The sequence below is a fragment of the Austrofundulus limnaeus genome, unplaced genomic scaffold, assembly GCF_001266775.1.
Source record: "Austrofundulus limnaeus strain Quisiro unplaced genomic scaffold, Austrofundulus_limnaeus-1.0 Scaffold623, whole genome shotgun sequence".
In the NCBI taxonomy this organism is placed as follows: Eukaryota; Metazoa; Chordata; class Actinopteri; order Cyprinodontiformes; family Rivulidae; genus Austrofundulus; species Austrofundulus limnaeus.
Genome location: NW_013953025.1, coordinates 136778 through 148831, shown reverse-complemented (window position 1 = coordinate 148831; position 12054 = coordinate 136778). Strand labels below are relative to the sequence as shown.

Sequence of the window (12054 nt, the reverse complement as noted above, 5' to 3'; positions counted from 1 at the left end):
GTGTGAGAAGCTGTCTGTGTGATGTGTCTGTGTGAGAAGCTGTCTGTGTGATGTGTCTGTGTGAGAAGCTGTCTGTGTGATGTGTCTGTGTGAGAAGCTGTCTGTGTGATGTGTCTGTGTGAGAACGTTTGTGTGAGATGTCAGTGTGAGAATGTCTGTGTGAGATGTCAGTGTGAGAACGTGTCTGTGTGAGAACGTGTCTGTGTGAGAACGTGTCTGTGTGAGAATGTGTCTGTGTGAGAACGTGTCTGTGTGAGAATGTGTCTGTGTGAGAACATGTCTGTGTGAGAACGTGTCTGTGTGACAACATCTATATGAGAATGTGTCTGTGTGAGTATCTGTCTGTGTGAGAACGTGTCTGTGGGGTAACATGTCTATGTGAGAACCTGTCTGTGTGAGAACGTCAGTGTGAGAACATGTCTGTGTGAAAAGCTGTCTGTGAGAAGCTGTGTGAGAACGTGTCTGTGTGAGAACCTGTCTGTGTGAGAACCTGTCTGTGTGAGAATGTGTCTTTGTGAGAAGCTGTCTGTGTGACAACATGTCTGTGTGAGAAGCTGTCTGTGTGACAACATGTCTGTGTGAGNTGTGAGAAGCTGTCTGTGTGACAACATGTCTGTGTGAGAAGCTGTCTGTGTGACAACATGTCTGTGTGAGGACACATACAGAGTCATTTCAGGTTCTTTAATGAACTGAACCAAACAGCGACAGCGTTAGTTTAATGTTGTGGACAGCAGATTCTGCAGCCTCCCAGCAGGCAGGCAGCTGCAGGAAGCTGAAGCAGGAGTTAATGAAGTTACAGTACATCAATAATGTTACAGTACAAGTTCATGGACTCATCTATGTTTCACACACAAGTACAGCAGACAACACACACATGTTCTGAAGGCTGCTTCAGGCAGGGAAGATGTTTCTGTTCACTTACAGATCAGTTACAAACATGCTGCTCCTCTATCAATGATAATAATTTTAATGGAATAAATACATTCAACTAACACCATAAAACACATATCAATCTATGTTTTTATATTAAACATTTTTAAATATGAATGTGCTGCAAATATGGGGAAATGTCTTCCTTTAACCCTCTGAGCACAGTGTGAGGCGTCTTCATGTTTACAACATCTGCTTTGTTGTGTAAAAAGGGGAATGCAAGAATCCTGGCAACACGTTCAGCTTTGGTTAAAGAAACTACAGAGGGAGCAAGCCTTTCGTTTTTTAATCTAATCTCATGATTCCACAACGTTTTAAACCTCTAGTTTTAATAAAACTCTTCATCTTCTCACTAAATCTAATAAAACATTTGTTTTCTTCAAAGCTCAAACAAACAAAAAAACTGACTGTAAGTATATGCAGAGAAAGAAACCATGAGCCTGTTTCAAATAAGTGCAACAGGAAGCGGAGAGTTTGTGCAAAGATACAGTAGGTTCTGTCCAGAAACAGTGCCACAGTGCAGAGTGATGGGGGGCTGCCCGGTCCGGGCCCTGCAGGTCGGACCACGTGGTCAGCTACACGGCGAGGAAAGGAAGCACCTGTGGAGGGTTAACGAGGATCGTCTGGGGCAGCGATTTTCTCCAGGCTGGGCTCGATGCCCCAGATCTCCCTGGCGTACTGGGAGATAGTACGGTCGCTGGAGAACTTCCCACAGCCAGCGATGTTATGGATCACCTTCTTGGTCCACTCTTTGGGGTTCTGATTACAAAACAGGGAGAGGACACATTGACTCAGATAAACACACTTAGGCATATTTTGTTGGATAAATTCATTTTAAATTCCTAAAAAGCTTAAAAATGACTCGTACTGGTAAAAATTCAAGCCCCAAAAAAGGTTTCAAGATGTTTTTCTTTCATTTTCCCTCAAAGCATAAACAAAATGCTATAACAGAACAAAATACCAAGGAGGAAAAATGTTTCATATTATTTAAAATGTGTCAAACAAAATGTCAACTTTTATTTTGAATAACATCATGTTGATTCTTTTATTTATTCTTTTACTATAACCCGACTTTAGTTAACCTTCTAAAAACTGAAAGGGTGAAAGAAAAATGTAAATATGGAGTTAAACTGAAGTAGTTTCTCTTTTTCTTGGTTTGACTCCACCTAGACCAGCACTATTCAACTGGCGGCTCGCAGGCCACATCCGGCCCATGAGTGACCAAAATTTGGCCGACCGGTTATTTCATTCATCTTTTAAGCCCAAAGCTCTGTTTTTCTACTTTACTACCAGTTCTTTGAGTTAAACATAGACATGTTTGGTATCTACAGAAACACTAGGATCTTGGCTAAAAGTTAGTAACAAACATTTCAATGAACATCCAAGACAGTTAAAACTACAAGCAGTTGAAGATAAAACTATGAAAGTGAAAATAAAATTGGTTTAAACATTTGGCAAGTCAGAGATGTTAAAATAATATTTGTGTTGTGTTCATGATTAAATGCAGCAAAATAAACTATTTCAAAGGTAACAGATCTTTGTAATCTATGTTTTTTTTAACATAATGACTTTAATAGCCTATATGCCACGGTCATTAATGACGTATTTCCTGTAAAATTTTTGCCACGCCCCTCCCTTCCACTTCCTGCTTACTGCCTATGTTTTTGGCGTTAGCTCCTAGTACTGGTCTGTGAAAAAGTCACAAAAGTTAAAGCATCTGTGATCTACTGGTATAAAACATGAGTTCTGTTGTGTGTCGTTGTGTTCACTAAGCAGCAGGTACGATCGAGTAGTTAGTTTTTATCCATTTTCCTCTTGATGAGGAGGTGACAGCAGTGGATCATAGCATTACAGGGAAAACTTATCTTTAAAAGCTCACGCTTGGTTTGTAATCTGCATTTCTAACCTGAGGATATTCAAGAGCCAGCATCAGAAATGAGAAGACAGAGGTTACAAAAGGGAAATGTACATTTATCCCCTTTTACTGCCAAGACGAGAGAGGAAAGACCACCTCACAGCTAGCAGGAAGCTAACAGCAGCCGGTACAAAGGTAGGTGCGTGTGTGCACGCATTTGTGTGATACAGAGTATGAAATGTTTTTATGCGACTTTGTCATGAGTTTTATGCAAAAGTAAAACCTTGTTAGAGTGTATATTACAGTGTAGACTAAAGCTGAGTGATGAGCGCCCCTCCCCTCCCCCGAGCACCGAGAGCAGCAGAACCTCCGCCTGATAATCATTACGTTTTCAGTTCACTAACGTCGGGGAAAACGATCCAAACCATACAAGTAGCCCATCAATTTAAAGCCCAGACTCTGCTCTTTCCAACAAWATAAGTGTCACAGCTCTACGTGAAAAATTCACAGAACAAGCAGCCACAGAATAGTGAAAAAGTGAAAATAGCGAAAAAGGCTAAATTCTGGAACCACAAACACGAACGTCTTTCCTTTGTTTTTATGACTTTAATCCACTTTGGAGTGATTTTTTTCCCACTTGGCTGGACCTGTACGTCTCCTGTGTTAATGTTGGTACATGTAATATGCTAATTCTGTACTGTGGAGATCATTAAGAGTCGTTGTTGGTGAAAAAATCTTTCGCTAACTGTGTTGACTGTGAACTGGAAGTGTTGAGAGTGGCATCAAGTGCTGGGCCGAATGTCCGTGGCATATAGGCTATTTCTGGATGTTCGGCCCCTCAGCTGTTGGCCTGCAGTAACTGTGGCCCTCTGAGTGATTTAGTTGAATAGCCCTGACCTAGACATACAGATAAGCCTGTCCAGGTGTTCCTGCAGAAATATGTCTACATGACTGGATGTGCTTTGGAGTCTGCTTTGTTCAAACACTCACCTTGTAGAGAGCGCTGACTTTCTCCTGACATTTCATATAATCTTCATAGTCTGCAAACACTTTGAACCTGCAGCACAGACATACACACTTACAAACTGAGCTGCACAACAATATTTTACACATTAGTCCACAAAACATGAATACTTTTAATTTAGGTGCTGTAAATCATAGGTTCTCAAACTGGGGTCCCTGGACCCCCAGGGGTCTGTGAGAGGTAACTTGGGGGGTCCTCAAAATTTTTTTTACTAAATGTTAATTTGGTTTTTATTTTTAAAAATGCATGGAGAACAATGAACTGATAAAACAAACATAATAAACTTAATTAAAATTTATATTCCCATGGCATTTAGGGGTTGAAATGACAATAAATTATCTTTTAAAACAGCATGGGGTTTTTGAGGGGGTCGCTGGAATTTTTTTCACCCTTCTAAGGGGTCCCCAGACCCAAAAGGTTTGAGAACCCCTGCTGTAAATAACTGGGTCGATACAGAACAACTCAGAGTGGAAAAATGTGTGTGAGAAGGCTCTGACCTGTCATGGTTCATCAGCATGTTGACCAGGTCTTTGAAAAGTCCTGGCTGAGAGGGGCTGAAGAAACCACCAGATATCTGATCTATAGCCTGCTTCAGCTCGGGGATCCGGTTGTAGTAGGACACAGCATCATACCTGAGGGAGGCAGCACACCTGTTACTCATCACACATACACACAAACACACATACCTGAGGGCAGCAGAGAGCATGTTAGAGCCACAGCACGCCTGTTACTCATCACAAATACACACATGTAACCACTTTTTTTTCTTGATTTATTTTGGTTTCTTAAAGCCAGAAAGTTGCCATTTCAAATGTCTTTAGTTTTGTATCATGTCTGTGACCCACATGTCACATTAAACAGAGGCTAAATCACAAAGTGCTCTGTGGAGAAATACACACTGTTCTGATCAAAAACACTTTGTCTGTGGGTCATTTTAATGAAATAACTGAAATATAATCTGAAAGACTTCTTTGAAGCACTTTTTTGATTTCAAGCAAAAAACAAACAAACAAACAAACTTTTTTTGTACATTTTTCCTGCGCACTAGCAAAGTTGTTTTTAACCTAAACCTAGAATAACAAAAATAGGATTCAGACCAAAAATCAATGAATTATCCTGATTAGGAAAACAAATGGAGGCATGTCTATGGAACTGCTCATGATATCAGCATGATCAGGAATCAAAACAGAGCTTAACAGGTCATTTACAGGTCACTTACAGGTCATTTACAGGTCACTTACAGGTCATTTATAGGTCACTTACAAGTCACTTACAGGTCATTTACAGGTCACTTACAGGTCATTTACAGGTCACTTACAGGTCCCTTACAGGTCATTTACAGGTCACTTACAGGTCACTTACAGGTCATTTACAGGTCATTTACAGGTCACTTACAGGTCACTTAAAGTTCACTTAAAGTTCATTTACAGGTCATTTACAGGTCACTTACACAGGTCATTTACAGGTCACTTAAAGTTCACTTACAGGTCACTTACAGGTCACTTACAGGTCAATTAAAGTTCACTTACAGGTCACTTACAGGTCACTTAAAGTTCACTTACAGGTCACTTACAGGTCATTTACAGGTCACTTAAAGTTCACTTACAGGTCACTTACAGGTCATTTACAGGTCACTTAAAGTTCACTTACAGGTCACTTACAGGTCACTTAAAGTTCACTTACAGGTCACTTACAGGTCACTTAAAGTTCACTTTCAGGTCATTTACAGGTCACTTACAGGCCATTTACAGGTCACTTATTTAAAGGTCATTTACAGTTCAATTACAGGTCACTTAAAAGTCATTTACTTACAGGTYATTTAAAGTTCATTTACAGATCATTTACAGGTCACTTACAGGTCATTTAAAGTTCATTTACAGGTCACTTACACTTACAGGTCATTTACAGGTCACCTACAGGTCACTTGCAGGTTATTTACAGGTCATTTACAGGTCACTTACAGGTCACTTACAGTTCATTTACAGGTCACCTACAGGTCACTTACAGGTCATTTACAGGTCACCTACAGGCCACTTGCAGGTTATTTACAGGTCACTTACAGGTCACTTACAGGTCATTTACAGATCATGTACAGTATAGTTCACTTACAGATCACTTACAGATCACTTACAGGTCATTTACAGATCAATTACAGGTCACTTATAGGTCATTTACAGGTCATTTACAGGTCATGTAAAGTTCACTTACAGGTCACTTACAGATCATTTACAGGTCACCTACAGGTCACTTGCAGGTTATTTACAGGTCACTTACAGGTCATATACAGATCAATTACAGGTMATTTACAGGTCACTTACAGTTCATTTGGACATGATTTGACTGGATCCTCTGGTGTGATGACTGATGGCTCACATACTATAGCCAATGATCACAAAGAACATTCAGCAGGACTGAAGCTCACCCCTTCTTGTCCATGGCCTCCACATCGTTCACCCTCATGCCAAAAATAAATAGGTTTTCCTCTCCGGCCTCCTCTGCCATCTCCACGTTGGCCCCGTCCATGGTGCCGATGGTGAGGGCCCCGTTCAGCATGAACTTCATGTTGCCGGTACCAGAAGCCTCAGTGCCTGCCGTTGAGATCTGCTCCGACAGGTCCGATGCAGGAATCACTGCACGAGGAGCAGAGATGTGTCAGGCTGAGCTCTGGACTTTGAAAACGGCTCACATGTTCAGGAATAGAGTGTGCAGGAGTTGTCCACAACATGAGTGGAAACAGAGCAGGATGCAGGACGAGCTGACAGCTCAGTGCTGATAATCATTTATTATTCTCATACAACAGACAAAGACAGCTGAAACAGTCTGAGGGTCATATCATTCAGAAGTTTAGCACATAACACTTACAGCTGCACTCAGTCAGTGTGTACTAAAACTAATACAAATACACATTGTAAATAAGGTTTTTGCTCAATGAATGCAGGGGGTGGCCAGACGGGGGCACTGATAATCTTACAATGGAACATTAAAACTAAACATTCATTCAATGATTATTGTGTTCATACATGTCAACTTGTACAGATTGTCTGTAAGTTATAAGGATTTTACATCATTTTGCAGGTATACGGACGTACTGTATAGAGCAATCTCACGGATTTTTTCAAGTCTTACGGATTTTTTTCAAAATCACATTTTCAAATTTATCTAACATGTCAGAGCCTGTAGGATGATTTAAAAAACAATAAATAACATCACATAGCCATCTTCCAGCATGTTCTGCCGCTAGAAATAAGTTTTGAACTTTTTCCTCTCTCCTCTCCTCCTGCTTCGCAGCAGGCGCTTTCATGTGCGCAGCCGATGGACACCCCCGTGCGGGTGCGAGTTGTACGGATTTTAAGCAAAATTTACGGAATTTTGAGGCTTTTTATACAGGTAAACGTCCGAAGAGGTTGACATGTATGTGTGTTGCTGTCTTATATAAACAATTTAACAAATACTGGATAATAGAAGGAAGTGAAACTTCTGATGTAGGACTACTTTAGCTTTTATTCTACAGTTGACTGGACTAATTCAAAACAGTTCATCATTATTCAGTTCACTGAAGCTTTTTCTCTTCTTTTTTTGAATGCTTTTTTGAATACATTTTAGTGCTAATCCTGTGAAATCCAAACAACTAGGGAAAATTAAAACTGCACAGAAAACTAAAGCTTAGGAATCAGGATTCCCCTGAATCCTGAGTTTAAAGCTTAAACTTAACTCTTAGCTGTGATTCACTGTGCAGCAAATTTATAAGGATAGCTAAAAATGAACAATAGACAAACAGTAGCTAAAAGTATTAAACAAACATAGAGCTTGTATGCTGAAGCAGATCTAATCAACAACTACTGGATGTTCTCCATGAAACTGAAGACATCTCAGTGAATTACATGAGTACATTTGATCAAATATCAAGTTAAATAAAGTATAAAAGATACAAAAACAACAGTTGTAACATACTATTCTCCATCCTGCTGAAAGTTCTGATTTATGAAAGGTTAAAGCAGCACAAAGTGTACAGAAGAATTCTATGAGGAGCCGTAGAAGCCATAAAACATCCTGCCACTTGTTTTCTCTCTTACACACATCCACTCTCATCTCACACACTCTAAAGCAGTTCTTACCTTTCTCAGCCAGAGTAACTCTGTAGTTCTCCAGGAAGATGACCTTCAGCCGGTCTCCTACCACAGGGTCATTATTGACCATGTCACCGATTGAAGTGATCAGCTTGATGATCATTTTAGCCGTGTGGTAACCTGGAGCTGCCTGCAAACACAAATAATCCCATGAAAACGTCCAATTCTGTAGCTGTGTGTTACCAGAACCTCAGAAGTCTGTGTTCTGCTGGATGAGCAGGTTGTAGTTCTGCCATGTGTCTTCTCTGTTCAGCTCTGTGTGCCATCATCTTATTTATCTCATTTTTGAGTCCCAGCAAATATCACAAGATGTTAGAAAATGTTGCCATTAACTATTAGACTTACAGAATAAAGAAGTGGGTGTTATATGTTGTTTACCGAAGCTTAGTGTACATTTAAAGGTGTACTGACATGTTTTGCTGTAGTTTTCATGACGTTCTGTGGATCTTGAGTAGAATAAAGAAACTGGACGTTCGTATAAAGCCTGGTCGTGTCATTCTGTGTCAAATCACCCAAAAAAAAAAAAGATTTTGAAGAAAATTGCCATCTTTGCCAACTGTGATTCCACAGCAAAGTGTCTCAGCTTTTAGGTCAATCAGACCACTGGTTCCAGAGATATGCCCCCCCCCCCACCCCCCACCCCAGAGCTTTGAATTTTCTGCATAATGTGCATTGTCTGCTTATTTTCATCCTCAGTCATCTCAGGAAGTACTGGATCTTTTTATTATTATTTATTTTCACAAACCCATTATCACTGAAAAGGGAACTTGAGAAGAATTCTAAATCTGCCTTTACTTTTTTGATTAAAGCATAATAGAATCTAATGAACCTTTGATCTTTCCTACCACCTGAAAATTGATCTAAGACCTTGAGATGACCTTTTCTGAAAATAAATCCCCCGCTTGTTACCTAAAATATATAAAGTTTCAAAGTGGAAATGTTTTAGTTTAGGAGCTGAAATGAACCATTAAGCATTAAAATGTAGATAAAACATGAACATGTAGTGTATCTCTGGATCAAACTCATATTGGTTGTAGATTAACCTGATTTGTAAAAAAAACATTCTCAGAGTGAACTGATATTCTTCCACTGGTGATTTTACCTTTTCTGAAATTTACACCTGTAGTTGTTATGGAAACTATATAAACGCTCCAAAGATATTTTTTAACAGAGACAACACTCGATCAAAGTTTCTGTGGCTAACAAAACCTTTTTTATTATAAGTGAGTAACAAACAATACTGATTTGGAAKCCTCGTTAAATTCTCTTTCCAAAGAGTGACCCAGTATTACTGAGATAATTGGGCTTGAATATAAGTGGGAATGTGCATTTCTGCAGAAAAATCTGAAATTTTGGGGGGCCATAGCTCTGGAACCAGTGGTCTGATTTATTTAAAATTGAAGATAATGTGCTGTGGGATCACAATTGACAAATATGCCAATTTCCAAAAAGTTCGAAGGTGGTGAGTTAAACCCATTAGGTGATTTGGTGTGTAATTCTTTAGACCAGAGCAGCTTTAGTTCAAGTAGAAAACAAAACAAGTGTTTTTCAATCCTCGTCACCAAATTGTCAAACATTTAGCTCCAAAAACCCATATGTTTAATAAAAAAACATAACTAAATTTCATAAATAATGTAATAAATTTTAGACAGGATCATATGTGTCTCATATTTCCTACATTATGTTTTATTATTGCAGGCTGATGAGTGAAAACCAGTAAATTTGACATAATCCATTAGATTAAGCAAAATGTGATGATTTTTGTCTTTTATCACAACTCTGTAACACTGAGATGATTATATATATATTTCGTGATTTCAGTTCACCTTTCCTCCGATCATGATGGTCCTGGGAGTCCATGACTTGTTGGGTTCCTTCCTGATGCCTGGGTGAAAAAGACAATAACGTGTTTAGTGTCTTGGTCTGTTGGTTTGTTGGTCAGCACTGAGACAGGAAAGCAGCTCACGGTTGTACAGAGTGATGATGTGCAGGCAGTTGAGCAGCTGGCGCTTGTACTCGTGGATCCTCTTCACCTGCACATCAAACATGGAGCTGGGGTTGATCTTCACCTTGTACTGCTCCTCCAGGTACGCAGCAAACTTCAGCTTGTTCTCCTGGAAGGTGGAGCAGGGACATGCAGACAAAWGTCAAAAAGAATGAATGTTGAAGGTTGCATGTGTTTCTCAAAAATCCAGTTAGTTCTTCTTTTAAAACTGAAGACCTAGCATTGGTTAGATCATGATGAGAAATGAAATGTCATCTTTTATTTCATAAATGGTGTTTTTTTCCAAGTGGCTTATTTATTTCATAATGATACTTTTCAGCAGAATGACTTCATCTGTCAGTCAGAATCAGTGGGCTGGACCTGCACATGGCTGATCCTTGACATCGATTAGTTTTCCTGAAATCCTGCTCGATGCACAGCTTATACAGCTGGTAATGACTTGTTAGGTGTAGGGCCATGAAGGATGGAGAGTTAAATGCTGCATTTATCTGAGCTGCAGTTTTAGTACTACTGATTAGTACAAAGGAGTATGTTCTGCACCTTCAGGCATAATTCAGTATCGCTGTGTGATTAGTTTTGTCTGGGTAAAGAAACAGCCAATCAAACAACTGCTCCACMCTGACAGATGAAGACATTCTGCTGAATTATTATAAAATAAATAAGCCACTTGGAAAATCACTATTATGAAATGAAAGATGACTTTGTGAAAAGAACATCTGGGAATAAAAACAGCTGGAATTAAATAAAAATGCCTAAAAATAACTTCTATTATTGGGGAAATTTTCACTGTAAAATGTTTTATATTAAGTTGCACATTTTTAAAGGAGAATGAAAAAGATCTTCATAATAATGACTTTAGAATTATATAATCATTCACAGTTACATTGTCACATTTTATATATATTTATTTTTATTTATTCATGTAGATACTTATAATGTTTGATGTATTTATTTAATACTGAACATGTTGGTGTTCCATACTGACCCTAGGCTGTAATTAAAGATGTAAAAAAATCTGTTCAGTCATGTGAAGACTCTGTGAACCGTTTCAGCTCTAAATGATGTTCTGTTGTGGGTCTGAGCTGCAGATCCACACAGGACTTGTTTTATTTGTTTTGTCTTATTGCTATTTGCAAAAAAAAAAATCTCAGTTTTTTGCAAATTTTTCGCATAAAGATGCAGCAACAAAACTCCATCAGATGTTTTGATGTATGTTTTGAAAAAGCTGCAGCCTGCAGGAAAACTGAAGATTGACAGCAAATAGTAATAAAAGTGCTGACTCATCACCTCTTACAGTCAGAAGTTCTACTTTTTTCACCTGCTTGACTTTTGCCACGTCTCCAATGAAGGCGTCATCATTTACAAAGTCCAGAAGCTTCTTCAGCTGATCCAGGTCCCGGATGTAATCCTCTCCAATCCTCTGGATCAGATAATAAAAACATCAAACATGAACGTGTTCGGTGAAATACCTCAGTGGAGCATGACGGACGTAAAGTCACACTATGATAATGCCCTACTGCACTGTTATTCTAGACAATCTAAATGTTTCTGTGAAATGTGTTTATTTAAAAGCTAAAACACACCTCAGCKATGACCTCGGCCAGGCCTGGGTTGCACATGACCAGCCAGCGCCGCGGTGTGATCCCATTGGTCTTGTTCTGAAACTTCTGCGGGTCCATSTCGTAGAAGTCCTTGAAGCTGGAGAAGATGCAGAGCTGCACTCAGACATCTGTAACGTCTGACTAACAAAGCGTCTAAAAACAGAAGGCCTCTCTTACACAGTATCTTTGATGATTTCAGAGTGGATGCGGGCCACCCCGTTGACAGCGTGGGAGCCCACGATGCACAGATGAGCCATGTTGATCTTCTTCACGTCCCCCTCCTCGATCAGGGACATCCTGCGCAGACGGTCAAAGTCTCCAGGATAAAGTTTACCGATGCGCTGCAGGGGGAAAAACTATTTAGTTATCAGAAGAAGATAAATACAAATGACTACTTTTAAATATTTCTCATGTTTCAGGTTAAACCCAGGTTAAAATCACAGATTTTAGTTTAGACTGAAATCATCTCATGATCAGAAACCTTTATTATTTTATTTTTTTGTAAACTAAAG

At 39.3% G+C, this 12054-nt stretch overlaps 1 protein-coding gene across 1 annotated transcript in view; it reads right to left on the bottom strand.

Moving 5' to 3' along the window:
* Window positions 1-666: 666 nt before the first annotated feature.
* The window catches only part of LOC106531364 (glycogen phosphorylase, muscle form), a 26173-nt gene continuing 14785 nt past the window's right edge, over window positions 667-12054 (bottom strand). The window contains exons 11-20 of the mRNA XM_014027212.1: window positions 11720-11883; window positions 11525-11639; window positions 11260-11361; window positions 9903-10050; window positions 9763-9821; window positions 7925-8066; window positions 6232-6439; window positions 4307-4441; window positions 3776-3842; window positions 667-1689 (exon numbers count right to left, since the gene is read on the bottom strand). Of these exons, the coding sequence (XP_013882666.1) occupies window positions 1540-1689; window positions 3776-3842; window positions 4307-4441; window positions 6232-6439; window positions 7925-8066; window positions 9763-9821; window positions 9903-10050; window positions 11260-11361; window positions 11525-11639; window positions 11720-11883 (1290 nt within the window). The 3' untranslated portion in view covers window positions 667-1539. The remainder of the gene's footprint in view (window positions 1690-3775; window positions 3843-4306; window positions 4442-6231; window positions 6440-7924; window positions 8067-9762; window positions 9822-9902; window positions 10051-11259; window positions 11362-11524; window positions 11640-11719; window positions 11884-12054) is intronic.